This window comes from Rhinopithecus bieti, unplaced genomic scaffold, assembly GCF_001698545.2.
Source record: "Rhinopithecus bieti isolate Rb0 unplaced genomic scaffold, ASM169854v2 scaffold_63334, whole genome shotgun sequence".
Classification (NCBI taxonomy): Eukaryota; Metazoa; Chordata; class Mammalia; order Primates; family Cercopithecidae; genus Rhinopithecus; species Rhinopithecus bieti.
Window position 1 is genome coordinate 297642 of NW_016823868.1, and position 18644 is coordinate 316285.

The 18644-nt window shown below is 58.4% G+C and overlaps 1 protein-coding gene across 9 annotated transcripts in view; it reads left to right on the top strand.

The window, feature by feature from the left end:
• SEPTIN9 (septin 9) overlaps positions 1-18644 on the top strand; it is a 213902-nt gene that overhangs the window by 193038 nt on the left and 2220 nt on the right. For all 9 annotated transcript variants that reach the window (XM_017861941.1, XM_017861943.1, XM_017861942.1 and 6 more), the window contains 8 exons: positions 2444-2635; positions 7876-8004; positions 8432-8513; positions 8915-9052; positions 11001-11118; positions 12891-12986; positions 13253-13349; positions 17558-17609. In XM_017861941.1, the coding sequence (XP_017717430.1) occupies positions 2444-2635; positions 7876-8004; positions 8432-8513; positions 8915-9052; positions 11001-11118; positions 12891-12986; positions 13253-13349; positions 17558-17609 (904 nt within the window). The remainder of the gene's footprint in view (positions 1-2443; positions 2636-7875; positions 8005-8431; positions 8514-8914; positions 9053-11000; positions 11119-12890; positions 12987-13252; positions 13350-17557; positions 17610-18644) is intronic.

An 18644-nucleotide genomic window follows, 5' to 3' on the forward strand; every position in this document is an offset into this window, starting at 1 on the left:
GGTCCCAGTCCGGGGCAAAATGACTCTCAGACCCACAGGCAGATGGAAGCAATTTTCGGTCACGTGGGTCGGGGCTAAACTGCTGCCCCGCAAGGCAAGGCCCCATCCATGTCTGGCTCCAGGAAGCGGCCCCAAAGCCACATGGTCCAGGGCCAGATGCAGGCTGTGTCTTTGTTTATTTAAAGGTTCTGAACGCCCAGGGGAGAGTATTTCTGAAAGGGGAGCTGAAGCAGGAGCAAAGCCCCAAAGGCTTCCAGGCTGCATGGCCTGGGGGCAGGGGCACGTGGGGGCACAGAAAGAGGAGACCTGGCCTCCAGGTCTGCCTGGGGGTATTGCTGTCAGCAGGGGAGCTATGTGGGCCCCCTTGGCAGTTCCCAACAAGGAATTATATTGTTCCTTTGTTCCTCCTGTTCCGTAAGATAGGAACTGCTGCGCCCTGTGGAGGCTGAGAAGACAGGGAGGTGCTTGTGAGGATAAACCAGCCCCCAGTTTCTGGCTTCCAGAGTCTTTCCCTCTCACCTCTGATGCCTCAGGCCTGGGGAGTCTCCCTCCAACACCAGTGAAATAGGCTGAGGGGGATGGCTTGAGGCGTCTGGGGACGGGGGTGCAGCCAGGTGGGGGTGCTCAGTGAGCATTTCTTGAGTTCGGTTCTTTCCCAGCAAGTGGAAGGGCAAGTGAAGTCTGCCCTGGCCCCTCCTGGCCTGGAAGCCTGCCTTCCGTCTTCTGGGCAGGGTGAGGAGTGGGCGTGGGCTGGGAGGGCTGCCTCCTGTCTGGGAGGGCTGCTTGCCTGCCCGTCATGGGGGATGTGCCCCCCGCAGCCTCCCACGCTGTGGCCATGGCTCCCATGCCGGCTCCAGTCCCCTGTGGCTGTCCCTGGTGGGTGCCCACCCTTCCCAGGGAAAAGCCACTCCCCTCCCCGAGGGCTGGCAGGAGAGGCCCTGCCTGGGAGCACGCTGTGTGGTCCCTGTCTTAGCGCAGGATGCCTGAGGCCAGATCCTCCTTGGGAGGCAGGATGGGGCGAAAGTCTCCCGGCAGGCAGAGCAGGGCCCAAGCGGGGAGGGGGGCCCAGAACAGCAGCAACCCAGCCTGCTTGGGAGCTGAGGGCCACCAAGGGCAGCTCCAGCCTGTGGGGACTAGCGGAGGCACCGCCTCTGTGACCAGCGAGTTGTCTGCACCCACGCGCATGCACCAGTGAGTGTGGCGAGTCTGGGGTGCACTGGGACCTGGCCCGTGTGCCCTCCAGCCAGCCCTGGTGGGAACCAGCCCCATCCTGGGAACCCCTGGAACTCCGCTGCGTGAGAAGATTCAGGTCTTTGGCAGGTGCCTTCCGGGCGCCCGCCCCCAGCCCCAGGCCTCTGACCCATGTGTGGAGTCTTAACAGCAGCCAGGGCAAGACCATCGAAGGGACCTACAGACAGAAGAGGCTTGAGTGATTTCGGGAGGTTCAGCCCCACGTGCCCCACAGACCTGAGAGTAAAACTTGGTCCTGGCCTGTGGGTGTGCAGCCCGCGGGTGCTGGCCAGGCGGACAAGACGGCCGCCTGGGTCAGTCCAGGGGGAGGCAGAGGTGGAATGGGCGCCCCCTCCCCTCCATGCACCCAGGGGCAGCTCTGCACCCAGGTACCCGCCCTGCACCCAGCACTTTTCCTTCCCTCAGGACTACTGGCTCGAGGTATGGGATTGAACACACAGCTCCGTGGAGACGGACGCTGGTTCTATCCCCCTTTCTTACAAGACCGTCCCTGGGGACGTGGGAGGCGGGGACAGACGCCGGTTCTATCCCCCTTTCTTACCAGACCGTCCATGGGGACATGGGAGGCGGGGACAGATGTTGGTTCTATCCCCTTTCTTACAAGACTGTCCATGGGGCCGTGGGAGGCGGGGACAGACACTAGTTCTATCCCCCTTTCTTACAAGCCCATCCATCCTGTGTCTTGAAGGGCTCCCGGGGTGGCCTCTAAGGCCTTTGAGCGGCAGCAGGAGGTGCAGCTTATCTGAGTGGAGGTGAAGGAGAGGGCCAGGTCCACTTGGGTGGCCGGAGGCAGTATGGAGGCCGGGAGATGAGAGCGCCCTACACCCTTGTCTGAGCAGCCCTCCAGGGTACAGAGACAGGAGTTTAGGGTCAGCCCTGCCTTAGAGCGGAGGGGGCCCCCAGGTTGGCACAGCTCCTAGAAGAGGAGATGAAAAAGCCTGGCCTTGGGAGTCTGGGGATGGAGCTTTGCTGGGGAGGCAGTGTGGCTACAGCATGGTAGCTTGTTAGAGGACACCACGGCCAGGGGCATCCACCCTGGGGAATTCTCAGGGGTCTCCTGGGCAAGTCACTTAGCCTTTCTGAGCCTCAGTGCCTCAGTTTCTCCATCCAAGGATGGGTGTGACATCCACCTGGCAGGTGCCTGTGTGTGAGGCCCTGTCTCGCTCTAACTCCTCTGTTCTTCCTTCCCCAGCCACTGAGGCGGCTCCCAGCTGCGTTGGCGACATGGCCGACACCCCCAGAGATGCCGGGCTCAAGCAGGTGCCTGCACCACGGAACGAGAAGGCCCCGGTGGACTTCGGCTACGTGGGGATTGACTCCATCCTGGAGCAGATGCGCCGGAAGGCCATGAAGCAGGGCTTTGAGTTCAACATCATGGTGGTCGGTGAGTCCTCGCCCCGCCTGCCACTCAACCCATGCCGGAAACCAGCCTCAGCCCCCAGGGCGGGTCCACAAGCCTTTGGGCTTGGTCTTCCCTTCTGTAAAACGGGGCAGCAACCCTGACCTCAAGGACAGATTGCCAGTGGCATTGCATGTGCGTGCATGTGCCTGGGAGGAGCCCACAGCCTCCAGCGGCTCCTCAGAGGGGCCTGTCCTGCACATGCAGGGCCCCTGAGATGACTTTGGGGAGCCCAGGCTGGTCTGGAGCAGGTCCTGATGAGCGGTCACTGCCTCTGAGCAATGACATCAGCCTGTGCAGAGTTTCTGTGGCAGCTGTCCCCTCACTGTTGCTCCAGCCTGGCCCTCCAGGCTCCCCACCACAGCCTGGCTGGAGGCTTCCCAGCAGCTCAGCTTCAGCGCCTGCCCTGGAATTGCAGCCTTATGGCTTCAACACCCTCAGTGGCCCTGAGAACTGGAGGTCACCACGGGAGGTCGTCGATCAGTACGACCTGGGCAGGGTGAAGGGGCTGGGCTGGAATCTACAGTGGGCTGCCTCTTGTTTCCAAAGCCCCCCAGGTCCCATTCCAACCTCACAGTGACCCTGTGAAGGGGGTGTCCCGTTTTCCAGGCAGACACGAGGCGCAAGGAAGGCTGCCGAGGTTCCTTAGCTCACAGGGCAGAGAACCGCAGCCACTGTTTTGACTCCCAGAACTGTGTTCTACCCACTCCATGGGGTCCAGGGAGGGGTCTGGGGAAGTGCCCCCACCAGCTCACACCCTGAACAAAGGTGAGCTTGTGGGGTTTCTGTAAGGTGTCTGGGCACCTTTCAGGCCAGGCCTGTTTCTCCAACTTCTGCCTGCTGTGCGTGTCCTTCTTGCGTAGCTCTGTGGGTGCAAACCCACACCCGCCAGCCTCATGTCTTTCTTTCCTCTTCTGCATTCACCTGGGCCTGGCTCCCCTGGGGTTTTGGTGTGTCCTCTCTGCTTCCTGTGGCCTCCTGGGACCTGGCTGCTCGCGGCCCCACTGTGCTCACAGCTGCCTGGAAGCCGGCAGCCTGCTTCAAGGGAGGGCGGAGGTATGGGGTCCCCTCCTATGGCCCCCACCCTGCTCTGCCTGTTACCCTGAGAATTTAGGGCTGTCTCCTGGGAAGATGGCTGGAGAGAAAGAGAGGGGAGAGGCCCAAAGACAGTGGCCAGGCTGGGACTCACCTCTGTGGGCTGGGGAGGGACTGAGGGACTGCCGTGCTCCCTAGCCGGGGACAGGGTGAGAAGGACCTGGAAACTTCTGGGTCCCGGCCATGGCACAGGCCTTCTTCCAGAGCTTTGGCCCCAAGAAGAGGAAGAGGCAGCCCAGCAGCCCTCGCTGCCTCCTGTGGCTGCCACTCTAACAGCCTTGCCCTCCGGGAAGGGTGCCCAGGAGGCCTTCACCTGTCTGGGCCTCTTTGCCCTTTCAACCCTGAGAAGAGCAGTGGTCCTGATTCCTCCCAAGGTTACTCCCTCCCGAGTGATGCTGAGTAAGGAACAAGACATGGGGCAGCTCTGCTCTCCTCCCTTCTCCCTCTTCCCTCTTCCCTCCTCCCTGTTCCCTCTTCCTTCTCCTTCCTCCCTCCCATAGCAGCCATGCCTACCTGCAGAGATGTAGGCAAGGTGGAGGGACACCTGTTTGTAGGTCCACAGACCCCAGGGAGAATCCCAGCTGTGTCCTAACTCAGTGGGGTGAAACTTGTGTGTCTTCCCCCGGGCTTCTCCTCTGTGAGCCTTGGCTTCCTTGTCCATAAAAAGGGATCATCCTGTAAAATGAGATCGAGCAAGCAGGCCCCGGGCAGGGTCCCTGACAGGTTGTGGTTGTTCAAGAAGTTGCAGCAGTGGTGATGGTGGTGGTGATGAGGATGATGGGGATGGTAATGATGGTGATGATGATGGTCATGGTGATGGGGTGATGGTGATAGTGGAGATGATGGGGTGATAGTGATAGTGGTGGGATGGTAGTGGTGATGTGAGTGATGTTGGTGATTGTGATGGTGGTGGTGTTGATGGGGGTGATGGTGATAGTGGTGGGATGTGATGGTAGTGGTGATGTGAGTGTTGGTGGTGATGAGGGGGATGATGGTGGTGGTAGTGGTGATAGTGGTGGGATGATGGTGGTGATGTGGGTGACGGTGGTGGTGATGTGGGTGATGATGGTAGTGATGGTGATGGTGGCGATGGGAGTGATGATGGTGATGGTGATGGTGATGGTGGTGATGGTGATGATGGGATGGTAGTGGTGATGTGGGTGATGGTGGTTGTGATGGTGATGATGGTGATGGTGGTGATGGGGGATGATGGTGATGGTGGGATGGTAGTGGTGATGTGATGATGGTGGTGATGGTGGTAGTGGTGGTGGTGGTGATGGGGGTGATGGTGATGGTGTTGATGGGATGGTGGTGGTGATGGGGATGATGGTGATGTGGGTGATGTGATGGGGGTGATGATGGTGGTGATGGTGATGGGGATGATGGTGATGGTGATGGTGGGATGGTGGTGGTGATGTGATGATGGTGGTGATGGGGGTGATAGTGATGATGGTGATGGTGATGATGGGATGGTGGTGGTGATGGGGATGATGGTGATGGTGGTGGTGGTGATGGGGGTGATGGTGATGGTGTTGATGGGATGGTGGTGGTGATGGGGATGATGGTGATGTGGGTGATGTGATGGGGGTGATGATGGTGGTGATGGTGATGGGGATGATGGTGATGGTGATGGTGGGATGGTGGTGGTGATGTGATGATGGTGGTGATGGGGGTGATAGTGATGATGGTGATGGTGATGATGGGATGGTGGTGGTGATGGGGATGATGGTGATGGTGGTGGTGGTGATGGGGGTGATGGTGATGGTGTTGATGGGATGGTGGTGGTGATGGGGATGATGGTGATGTGGGTGATGTGATGGGGGTGATGGTGATGGTGATGGTGGGATGGTGGTGGTGATGTGGTGGTGGTGGTGGTGGTGATGGCAGTGATGGTGATGGTGGGATGGTAGTGGTGATGTGGGTGATGTGGTAGTGGTGATGATGGGGATGATGGTGATGGTGATGGTGGGATGGTGGTGGTGATGGTGATGGTGGGATGGTAGTGGTGATGTGGGTGATATGGGTGATGTGGATGATGGTGGTGATGGGGATGATGGTGATGGTGATGGTGGGGTGGTGGTGGTGATATGGTGGTGGTGGTGGTGATGGGGGTGATGGTGATGATGGGATGGTAGTGGTGATGTGGGTGATGTGATGATGGTGGTGATGGGTGTGGTGATGGTGGTGGTTGTGGTGGTGGTGTTGATAGGGATGATGGTAGTGATGGATATAGTAGAGGTGACAGTGATGAGGGGGATGGGGATGACGGTGGTGCTGGTGGTGGTGATTTGATGACAGTGGTGGTGGTGATGAAGGTGACAGAAGTAGTGATGATGACAGGAGTGATGGGATGGTGGTAGTAGTGGTGCTGGTGTTGTGATGGTGGTGCTGATGGGGATGGTGGTGATGATGAGGGTGATGATGGTGATAATAATAATAAAAGTAACAATAATAAAGGGATACACTTTAAAGTATCCCAGTTGACATCTCCTAGATCTAAGGTATCATGGCTGGAACATTGACATAACTCCTGACCTGAGCTTGGCCAGGACACAGACCTGGTGGACAGAGAGAGATGGGCGAGGAGTGTCTGTCCTTGGGCTACTAAACAGTTCAGGCTGGGGATTCTCAGTGCCAGCCTTGTCCTCCTGGGAGTCCACACTTTTTCTAGAAAGGTGTTATCAAAGTCAGAACATCAGTGTAATTTAGGGTGTTTTTTGTGTTTTGTTTTTTTGAGACAGGGTCTCACTGTTGCCCAGGCTGGAGTGCAGTGGCGTGCTCGTGGCTCACGGCAACCTCCACCTCCCAGGTTCAAGTGATTCTCGTGCCTCAAGCATGCACCACCATGCCCAGGAGACAGGGTCTCACTCAGTCACTCTGGAGTGGCAATGATGCTAGCTCACTGCAGCCCTGCACTCCTAGGCTCAAGCAATTCTCCCACTTCAGCCTTCTCTGTAGCTGGGACTATAGGTGCTCACCACTACACCTAGCTAATTGGTAACATTTTGATGTAGAGACAGGGTCTCGCTGTGTTGCCCAGGCTGGTCTTAAACTCCTGGGCTCAAGCAGTCCTCCTGCCTCGGCCTCCCAAAGTACTGGGACTATAGGTGTGAGCCACCGCACCTGGCCTAGGGTGTTTTTTTTTTTGTGCTTGCTAGCGTAACCCAAGGCAGCTCTGTGCAAGGTAAAGCAATGGGGCTCCGAGTCTGGAGGGTTGTGTGTGTGTGTTATGTGTGAGTTGTTCGTGTGTGTTGTGAAAGTTGTGTGTGAGGTATGTGTGAGAGGTATGTTTGAGGTGAGTTGTGTTTGTGTTGTGAGTTGTGTGTGTGAATTGTGTGTGCGTGTGTGTGTGAATTGTGTGTGTTAAGTGTGTGTGTAAGCTCTGTGTGTTGTGTTGCCTGTAAATGCCACTTCCTCATCCTTGTTTGTCTTAGTCACCTGTGGACTGGCTGTCTGCACACACAGGCACTGTCCCTCGAGTGGCACCACCCTGCAGGCCAACCCCCCCAGCATATGGCCCCACAGATCCCATGGGACGTGCGTGAGCCTGCCTGATGCTCACACCAGCTCCACGGGGGAAAGGATTGTTTATCCCATTTTGCAGATCAGGAAACTGAGGCATGGTGAGGTCAGATGACTTGCTTAGTCCCCAGCCAGTCAGAAAGGAGCAGTTTGAACACCTGAGGCTGCCCTGGGCTTTGGTTCCCACCACCCTGGTGAACTGCAGGAATCCCGGCCACCTGGTGCACCCCAGGCAGCCCTGGGCTCCTCCGCGAGCCTGGCCTCTGTCCTGTCTAAAATCTGAGCCACCAGGAGACCTCCTGCCTAGAAAGTACAAGGGGCACAAGAGATGCCTACTCTCCCAGGCCTGGCTCACCTCTTAGGAAAGAACTGTGGCCTGGGTTGTGCTGGCACCAGAGCCCGGCTGTGTAGGATTACACAGTCACTGGACACCCGGCTCGAGGGTGAAGTCCCCGGGTGCTGCTTGGCAGGGGTATTGCTGGGCGGTAGCCCAGACACTGCTGAATCTCAGGCTGGGGAGCCTCGTGCCTGGGTGGGAGGGGCCCCACGTGCAGACCCTGCTGGCCTCTCTGGAGAGACCCCTGACCGGCCTCCCATCCTCTCCCCAGGGCAGAGCGGCTTGGGTAAATCCACCTTAATCAACACCCTCTTCAAATCCAAAATCAGCCGGAAGTCAGTGCAGCCCCCCTCGGAGGAGCGCATCCCAAAGACCATCGAGATCAAGTCCATCACGCACGGTCAGTGGCCGGGGCGGGCTGGGGGTGCGGGATGCCCCTGCCTTCCTGGAGCACAGGTGCTGTGTGAGGGTGCCCAAGTCAGGCAATCCCAGGTCCCCAAGACAGGGACTCGCTGTGCCTACCATCCCCGGCATGTTGAGTCTGGGGCTCTGGCCGTGAGGGGTCAGCGTCCTGGACCCCTGTGGGCCCCGTCACACTGAGCTCCCTGCAGACAACTGAGTTTTCCACCAAAAGTCACGGGTGAGGGATACCCAGGGGAACCGTCACCGGCCTGTGCCCTAGCTGACTGAGGAAGGCTGTTAATTTCCCAGTGCCTCCTTGGTTGTCATCGCTGCCTACCTGGGGTTGCCCCTGGGTCAGTCAGGCATGGGGTGTCTGTGAGGGTCCTCCGCCTCCCCTCTGACTCTGTGCACGTGGCTCTGTGCAGATATTGAGGAGAAAGGCGTCCGGATGAAGCTGACGGTGATTGACACACCAGGGTTCGGGGACCACATCAACAACGAGAACTGGTAAGGCCCCTCCAAGGGGAGAAGCACTAGCAGGGGCTTCAGGGCTCCCTGGACCCCACCCAGAGTCAGCCCTGGGGGCTCCCCAGCCCACGGGGGTGCAGGACCCACCTCCTGGGACCTGACATGCTGCTAAAGTCGCATGTCTCAGGCGTCTGAAAATTCTGGACCGAAGCAGAATTACCTGGGGAATCTTGCTGTCCCCAACTCACCTCCTGAGGCCAGCCTGGGGAGGCTGGTTTGGGAGGTCGAGAATAAGGCTGTGGCCTCTCTGCTTAGCAAGCCAGACCTCCCAGGGCGTGCATTGGCAGGGGGGGTGTTGGGCTCTGAGTCCTAGGAATGTGTAAACTGCTTGGGGAGGGCGTCCCATGTGCCCGCTGACTCGTCTCCCATCCCCCACGCAGCTGGCAGCCCATCATGAAGTTCATCAATGACCAGTACGAGAAATACCTGCAGGAGGAGGTCAACATCAACCGCAAGAAGCGCATCCCGGACACCCGCGTCCACTGCTGCCTCTACTTCATCCCCGCCACCGGCCATTCGTACGTCCCTGCAATATCGGCGTCCTCATGCCGGGTGCCCTGGGTTCCCTCTGTCCCCTGGGACTCCCCGACAGTGCTGTCTGCCCTGCTGCTGGGCACAGAGGGGCCGAGTCGGGGGCTGTGGACACCAGCTGTGAAGTTGGGGGTATGCTGTGTCTGAAACTCCAAAGCCTCACTCTGATCCCTACACAGCGTCCTGCCCAGTCCCCATCCTTCAGCTGTGTCTTGGGGAGCTGAGGGTCAGGCAGGCCCTGGGCTGTTCTGGAGCCTGGTGGTCTGTGTCCTGCCTTCTCAGGCCAGGCTCTGGCAGGTGGAGTGGGAGCCCCCAGCCTGGCACCCTTAGCGGTGACCTGACCTTCTCGTCCGGGCCCTGCCTCATGGGACCCCTCGGAGGGTTTGCTGCGTTCTTAGGCGGGAAGCACAGAGATCAGTGCTGGTCCCTTCCAGGGCTGGACGGGGCTGCTGTTGGCCTTGGCGAGAGCCCTTTCCTCCCGCCAGCTCTGTCCGCACCTGACGTCGCCCCCAGAGGACTGCAAGGGCGGGAAGGCTGTGTGTGCCCTGGCAGGCGGACCCTTTGTGGCCTCATAGACCCTCTGTCCTCGGCTCGCTGTGCACCCCCTGCTAGACACCTGTGGCCCACCCTGAGCCAGGGCTGGGAGGAGGTGGACCCAAGGCCAGTAGGAGGGGCTGGTGGAGGCAGCCGTGGGTGGCTTGTCGGCATGGGTGGGTGGAGAAGGTCCTTCGCACCTGCTGGCCCAGACGCACTTCCCTGGGTGGAGGAAGTCCAGGGGTTTGGGGAAATCCATACTCTGTGGGCAGCAGGTGCAGAAAGGAGCCTGGCTGGTGGGCAGCAAGCCTCAACGAGAGTCTGTGGGAAAACCCAAGCCCGAGTTTTCCAGCCCACCCTCTGGCATCATCCCCTGTGGGCTGGCAGGAGTCCATTCAGGGGCGGGGGGCCAGCTCGCTGCCCACGAGCCTCTCCTGAACTGATCATCTGCCCTCCCAGGGCAGAACAGCTCATCTGGGGTCCCGTGGCAGCTGTTCCAGCTGCTCCAAGCTTTGCCTCAGCTGAGGCTGATGGCAGGAGGCAGAAGCCCCTCCTGATGCCAGCTGGGCAAGCTAAGGATGGCGGGCAGTCTCTGGCACTTCTGCCACTCCCCAGCACTGACCCTTTGGCTGGGACCCCAGCTGGGCGTGTTGCCTGGTCCCACCTGAGGCGCCCAGTCCCATGAGGCAGGGGCGGCCCTTGGCCATCTCTGCTTAAACTTCTGCCTGGAGCGGGATTCTCCGCAGCCATGTCTGTGACTGACATTCTCACTGTGGGAAAAGCTCTGCTCCAGAACTGGGGAAGACAGTGCTCCAGTTCCAGGGCCCTGCCAGCCCCTGCCGCCCACAGCTTTCCCCACATCAGACCCCGGGCTCACTGAGGCCAAGCAGGCAAGTGGAGCAGCCCACCTGTTGCAGAGGGAGCAGCCCGCCCGGTGCAGGGGGAGCAGCCCGCCCGGTGCAGGGGGAGCAGCCCGCCCGGTGCAGGGGGAGCAGCCTGCCTGGTGCAGGAGCACCGCACACTAGTGCTAGCTTCTGTTTCTTTGGCCTCTCCCCTCCCAGCCAAAGCCCCACAGCAAGACGGCTGCTGAGCCAACGGCAGCCCCTCTGTGTGGACACGTGGGTGTGTGGTTGTGACTCCAGAAGGCATGGACGAGGGTGCTTGGAGCTGGCCCTGGCCTGCCTGCCCTGCACAGTAGTGTCCCCTATGTCTGGGACACAACTTTGTCTTTCCTGTGCCCCACACTCACAGCATGGCCAACTCAGCCCAGGGCCCCGTCCTTGCCAGCAGGGACCCCCGTGAGCCCTGAGCCAGCATCTGAGAGCGTCGACATCTGCTTGGAGGTGGGTGGCCCCCCGTCGCTCCCCCCAGATGAGCCTCATGCACATCCTTCTGCTTCAGCCTCAGGCCCCTGGACATCGAGTTTATGAAACGCCTGAGCAAGGTGGTCAACATCGTCCCTGTCATCGCCAAGGCCGACACACTCACCCTGGAGGAGAGGGTCCACTTCAAACAGCGGGTAGGTTCCGTCTCCACCCGCCCCAGCCCTTCTGCACAGCCTGGAGACGCTGCAGGCCTGGCAGGGGCCACCCAGTCTAGAGGAGTCACATGGTCGGGGAGACCGAACCGCCGGTCACTCTTCCAGCGGGTGGCTGGCCTGGTGGTCCCTGGCCTGGGTGGCTGCGGGGGGCCGTTCCTGAGATGGCCTCTCCGGCTCCCCCATATCTCAAAAGCAGCTTTCGGGGAGGGCCCATTCTCCAGCAGAGTCTCTGAGGGGGGTTTTGGAGAAGACCTGGACCAGGTGGATGGTGAATCTGTCTTCCAGGGAGTGAGGCCAAGGAGGGGCCATGAGACGTGGCCCACCTTGTTTTTTGCCTTTTTTTTTTTTTTTTTGAGAAAGGATCTCACTTGGTTGCGAAGGTTGGAGTGCAGTGGCACAGTCATGGCTCACTGCAGCTTCCACCTCCCAGGCTCAGTTGTCGGAGTAGCTGGAATTACAGATGCATACCACCACGCCTGGCTAATTTTTGTATTTTTAGTAGAGATGAGGTTTTGCCATGTTGCCCAGGCTGGTCTCTAACACTTGGGCTCAAGGGATCCTCCTGCCTCAGCCTCCCAAAGTGCTGGGATTACAGGCATGAGCCATCTCACCTGGCCCTGCCTGGTTTTTATTAGATGGAAGAGAAGTTGGGCCAGGCGCAGTGGCTCACACCTGTAATCCCAGCACCTTGGGAGACCGAGGCGGTCAGATCACTTGAGGTCAGGAGTTTGAGACCAGCCTGGCAAACATGGTGAAACCCCCATCTCTACTAACAATACAAAAATATTAGCTGGGTGTGGTGGTGGGCACCTGTAATCCCAGCTACTCGGGAGGCTAAGAAAGGAGAATTGCTTGAACCCAGGAAGTGGAGGCTGCAGTGAACCAAAATTGTGCCACTGCACTCCAGCCTGGGCAACAGAGTGAGACTCCATCTCAAAAAAAAAAAAAAAAAAGAGGGTTTCTGCAGCCTTCTTCTCCGCCACTGTCCGAGGCCCCTGCTGTGGGGTGGGAAGGGGCATCCAAGCAAGAGGGCGAGCCCTGGGTCTCCTCCTCCTGACAGGACAACACATTGGAGCCACCTGGGGAACCTTTAAAAGTGAAACGAAGGTGCCTGGGCACAGCGTCTGCCTCAGTGGGTGTGGGCGGGGCCTGTAACCTACTCCGTTCTGGGACCAGGCATCAGGGACCTTCCCAGCATGTGCAGGGGAAGACAGTCCACACAAAGTGGGTGTGTCTGCCAGAAGTTGCACGTGGGCTGTGGTCTGTGCCTGGGCAGGCGAGCGGCCATTCACCGGGATGTTTCTGCTGCACATACCCGTGTCGGGCTGCCTCAGAGCTGAGGGGTTACTGCAGGCAGGGGCTGGCTGGGCTGCAGGAGGGGCCCCTGCTGGAACTGGGGGCAGTGACGAGGGTTTTTTAGGAAGGGTTTTAGGAGGGGAGGTCTCACTAACCCTGAGTACTTTCTTGGGGGTGTGATGAGCAGGAGAAGAGAGGTGGGAGGTGCTCAGGAGGATGACCAAAAGCCCCTGGGGAGCTGCTTCTTTGCTCAGGGCAGCAGGGATACCTGCTGCTGCCCCTGCTCCCCCCGGGAGGCACAAGAGTTGGAGGTGATTGGGATCACAGACCCCCAGAGCCTGCCCTTGACCCTGAGCCTGGGGCAGCTCACAGCATGGAGGTCATGTGGTGGCAAACACCGGGAGGCGGGCAGAACTTGCCACAGGGATGTGCCCAACTCTCTCCCTCTATCCCAGATCACCGCAGACCTGCTGTCCAACGGCATCGACGTGTACCCCCAGAAGGAGTTTGATGAGGACTCGGAGGACCGGCTGGTGAACGAGAAGTTCCGGGTGAGTGGATCCACCAGGATGTTCTTCCCGGGGGACCCCCAGTTCCTGCTGAAAGGTGTGGTTGGGGGGTTTTGGGGGACCTTAAGCCATGAGATGATATTCTTGGGGCCAGAGAGCACTGAGCCTGGGTGTCTGTACCCGGTGCTCTCAGGCTGAGGCTCTCGTTTTTGGGGGACCCCAAACTCAAGGCAGCTCCTCCCAGGGGCCCAGGAGAGGGAATGGCCTTCCCGCACATGTGTAACCAGCGCCATCCGCCCGTTCCCCAGGAGATGATCCCGTTTGCTGTGGTGGGCAGTGACCACGAGTACCAGGTCAACGGCAAGAGGATCCTCGGGAGGAAGACCAAGTGGGGCACCATCGAAGGTACTCGCCGCGGGCGCCAGGGCTGCAGACAGATGGGAAATAGGCTCCTCTGCTGACCCAGAGCCTGTGGGCCACGCCTGAGCCAGGGACGAGTGGAACCTCAACCACTGCATTGCTCCACCCAGAGAGAGGGGTCTCCTTGTCCCCACTCAACCCTTGGGAAGTGAGAGGGCAAGTGGCCTGTGCAGGTGCCTCCACCCCAGATCTCTCCCCGGGCAGGGAAAGATTCGGGGAGACAGGAGCTGGGATGGGGGCTGCCAAGTTCTGGGTCCTGGTGCAGGCTCTTTCATGGGCACCTGTGTGGCCCTGGACAAATCGCCCAACTTCTCTGGGCCTAGAAAAGGGGTGGGCCGTAGCTCTGTGAGCCAGATGGACCCTCGGACCCTCACCCTGCTGAAGTTCCTGGGACCGTCACACCTTAGTCTCTCGTGGCTGTTGTAACCAATTGGCACAAATGAGGGGGCTTGAAACAACACAAATGTATTTTCACAGTTCTCGAGGCCAGAGGCCCAAAATCAGGAGCTGTTTCCTTCTGAGGCCCTGAGGACCAGCCTCTTCCGTGCCTCCTTCTTTCTGGTGGCTCCCAGCATTCTTGGTTGTCTTGTAAAGGCATTACATGCTCTAATCTTTGCCCCATTGTCACAGGGCCTTCTTCCCTGTGTCTCTGTCCCATCCCTCCTCCTCCCTTTTTTTTTATTTTGAGACAGGGTCTCACTCTGTCACCCAGGCTGGAGTGCAGTGGTGCAATCTCAGCTCACTGCAACCTCTGCCTCCTGGGTTCAAGTAATTCTCCTGCCTCAGCCTCCCGAGTATCTGGGATTACAGGCATGCACCACCACACCTGACTGAATTTTTATATTTTTAGTAGAGACAGGGTTTCACCATGTTGGCCAGGCTGGTCTTAAACTCCTGACCTCAGGTGATCTGCCCACCTTGGCCTCCCAAAGTGTTGGGATTACAGGCATGAGCCACCGAGCCCAGCCTCTTTCCTCCTTGTTATAAAGATGCCTTTGGACTCAGAGCCTACCCTGAGTGGATGATCCCATCTGGAGATCCTTAATGAATCTTTGAAGAAAGACATTTTCCAAGTCAGGTCACAGTCATGGGTACCAAGGCCTGGACCTTGACCATATCTTTGAATATGTGGCCCCCCAGGTGGGGGGCCACAATTCAACCCAGTCTTGGCGGTGACACCCCAGGAGGGATGGGCCCAAACTTTTCCTGCCCTTTCCTCTCTCTACCCCTTCCTTTCTCATTAGAATGGAAGAGGGGAAGGTGCAGAGGGAAATGGAGCAGGAAAAGCCACTTTGTTCTGGAGAGCACTTGGCTGAAAGGCCCAGTAGAGCAGGAAGCACAAGTCTCTTAATCTTCCAGGGCCTCAGTTTTCATCATCCACAAAGTGGGTGCAGTGTGCCAAGATTTTAGTGAGTTGAGAGACTGTCCCAAAGACCACGAGAGCTTTTTGGGAAGTTGTTGCTCTAAGCAAATGGTCATAATGACAATTATCAGGAGGCATCAAACGCTCCTGTGCCTCTGGCTTCAATGAGTTATCTCATTTCATGCCAAGAGCTCCGCACACCCACCCTCCTTGCAGAGTTGAGGAGGTGCTGTGAGCAGAAAACCTGCCAAGGGACCCAGAATGGGAGGCAGCTCTGGAATCCACAGCTCCAGCCCTGCACCAGACTCCCTCGCGATGGGAGTTCATGCCTGGAGGAGGGTGTGGAGAGGCACGCGGGCCTCTTCCCCTGTCTGCCCTCCTCCCCTACCACCGAGCGTGCCCGACCCACCCTGCAGGAGCTGCCCAGCAGGGTGCAGCCTGGGTGTTTTCCAGTATCCGCCCGTGATGTCAGGCTGGCTTGCCTCCCCTTGGCCCCTCTGCCTGCAGTTCCGCTCTTCCTCTCTGCCCAAATAATTCTTGCTGTTTAGGAACCTTTTAATGAAAGACAGGTTTAGGAGAGCTCGGGATGGATGCGCCTGAGATGGGCTGGCTGCTTTGCTATGGGCGTGCCTCTGCTGCACCCTGGTGGCCAGCCTTGGGTACTGCAGGTGGCCGGTGACGGAAACTGTCAGGAAATGCACAAAGCTGGGGTCCCTGCACCTCTCCGACCTGTGCATTGAGGAACAGCCTGGAACCTGTCAGGACAGTTGTGAGGTGATGGGGCCCACATTCCAGCAGTCTTATATGAGGACCCTGGAAATGTGCCTTCAACACTGATGGGTTTTTATATCGGGGCCCCGTGAGTTCCTAGCTGACCTGACACCCGGGCTAGTAAGGGTTCTGCCTCATTCTTGCCTCCCACTTGGTGAACAGCACAGGATGCTGTATCTTTGCCAACCTTAGAAACCACCCCAAATATCGTCAATAGAAATGTGGGGTGTAATTCATCACGCCATGAACTCATAATCCTCATGTCCCTGAGAGGCGGGTGACGTTATTATCCACATTTTATGGATGAGGAAACTGAAGGAATGAGAGTAACTTGCCCGAGCCAGGGAGCAGCGATCACACACTGCAACTCCAGCCTGAGAGCTGCATTCTTCCTGCCGGCTCTTGCTGCCCCTCAATGTTAGATGAGAATGCTGCTGGTCAGTCTGCAGGAGGTTATAGTGTGGACACTGCCCTACCCAGGGCCATGGCAGGAAGGGTCTAGGCAAAGGCAACTGGCGTAGCACTGAGAGCACTTGAGGACTGGGCAAGGTGGAGGCCCCGGCCCTTCCTGTTGGCCTACCAAGTGAAAACCAGACATTTTTAACTTGGGGAAAAGCCTTGTGGCTCTGTGATGGGGCAGCCTGGAGCCGGGTGTCTGGGTCCTGAATCCCGCTCCAGCCTAACGAGCTGTGGAACTCAGACAGACACAGTTCTTGCATTCTCTATACCTCTATACCCCATTTTCTTTTCTTTTTTCTTTTTTCTTTTTTTTTTTTTTTGAGACGAAGTTTCACTCTGTTGCCCAGGCTGGAGTGCCGTGGCACGATCTTGGCTCACCGCAACCTCCACCTCCTGGGTTCCAGTGATTCTCCTGCCTCAGCCTCTCAAGTAGCTGAGATTACAGGCACCTGCTACCAGGCCTGGCTAGTTTTTGTATTTTTAGCAGAGACGAGGTTTCATCATGTTGGCCAGGCTGGTCTCGAACTCCTGACCTTGTGATCCACCCGTCTCGGCCTCCCAAAGTTCTGGGATTGCAGACATGAGCCACAGCACCCAGCCTCTATGCCCCATTTTCATAAGATAATGGGGATAACAAAGGAATCATGAGAGACACTTGCAGGTGTGTGAAGATGAAATTCATCACACGGGAGGGCACCGGCTGTCTCTTTATTTGCCTTCCCTGCCCGGCTCCCCACCTCCAGTGATGCCGTTCACTGCCTTCCTCGTTAAAAGGCCTTCTGTTGTAACAGTTAATACGTGCCAGGCACTGTGTGTTCATATAGGAGTTATGAAGCACAGCAATAAAATGGCCACTCTGAGATGGCCACCAGCTCGAGCCCGAGGGCACTTGTGGGCACCCATGGTCTCCTGCCCAGTCTTTCCTCGTCCCTGAGAAGTGGCCACTGTCCCGAGCTTGGGCTTGTGTGTGTTGTATGCGGTACATGTGTCCCCAAGCAATGTTTAGCATGGCTGATTCTTGAGCTTGTGAATGGTTGTCCACAGTACGTAGCCCCTGTGTGTGTTGTCCCTGTGTGTGTGTGCTCTGAGCGCAGGCAAGGTGGACGGGGCTGTGTAGGTAACACCCTGTGGGCCACAGGTTTTCTTTAAGATCCCAGCTCTGATTCCTGCCTCATCCCATTCCCAGCAGCCCAGCCCCCTTCCTGTCTTCAGGCCTCTGCTGGGACGTCCTGCTCTCCCTGGTCACCCCAGTGGCGCGGGGAACCAATGCCCTGGCTTCTCCACTGTGGCTTCCTCCCATGCTCCTATTTGGCCTGATCACTGTGCCATCTCCCATTAGCCAGGAACTTTCTGGAGGGCAGGAGCTGAGCTGTCCAGGAGCAGGAGCTGATACTGGTCACCCCAGTATCCCCCAGACTGAGAGCAGTGCCAGGTGTCTTATACTCAGCTGCAGAGCAGGCGGTTCCCCTGCCTTCCCGCCCCTGGGGCCGCCCTCAGGCTCTGCTCTTGGCCCTAGCATTGCTGGGCACGGGGAGAGAGGCGGGGTCCGGGCAGAGCTTCTCCACCAGGACATTAAAGCCCCTCCTGTCTCCTCTCCTAGTTGAAAACACCACACACTGTGAGTTTGCCTACCTGCGGGACCTTCTCATCAGGTGAGAGACAGGGGGCTTGGGTGGGGCTGACGGCTCATCCCTAAGAGGCCCTACAGCAGGTGGGGGTGGAGGGTGTGGGGCTGAAGCCCTGGGCAGAGTGGGCGCACCCTGCCACCTGCCTGCCCTGCCCTGGGAAGATCTTGGAAGCCCATCTTCTAAAAAGAAAACCCACTGGGAAATGAAGCAAGCAGTGAAGATCTTTTTTAATCCCTGCGAAGTTGGCTGGATGGGAAGGCTGAGCTTTGGTCCACTGTGGCCCGGCCCGTTAGAGCTGCCCGGTGGCCACTAAGGGCCCAGTGAAGCCTCATGTGTCGGCCCTGTCGGCAGCATGGGATGTCTCCAGCTCCGACCCCAGTGGCCTCTGACCCCTACCCCTTTCACCTGGCTGAGGCTTCTTGTTTCCTTTGAGTCTGGGCAAGGAGGGGAAGCCCTGTTAGAGAGGGTGCCAGGTAGGTGGTCCCTGGAGTGTGAGCCCCGGCCTGGGAAGGTGAACAGGGTTGGGGGCCTCCTGCCAGAGTGCCAGGGGCTCCTCAGTTCTTCCTCAGCAAGCAGGTGGCACAAATGATGGGAATGTTATCGAGAGGAGGGGCCTCCAGGTTGGCAAGGACAGAGGTGGGGGGATTCTGGGAGCCGTTCTGCCATCGTGGGGAGACTGGGCTTTCCAACTTCCCTCCAAAATACTCCTCTTGAGTTGCAGAGGAATGAAAATCTGAGTTCAGGACTTTTTTTTCCTGGGGACAAGGGCACCTCAGCCCTTTGCCCCAGGCCACCTGCCTGCCACAGGCCATAGCCCTGGAGGCCGGCTATCACCCACTGCCTCGTCCCTGCCAGTACCCTGGACACAGGCCTGGAGCAAGAACGCTCCAGCCCTGTCCCTCTGAGTCTGTGCACTGTCCCTGGGCCTTGGACCAGCCACAGGGTGGACCCAGAGGGAGACACATGCATTGGAATATGTGTGTCCTGACTGAGTCTGGGCCTACCAGGGGGACTGACCCTTCCCCGCAAACCTGTACCAGATCTGGTCCAATGTGGTGG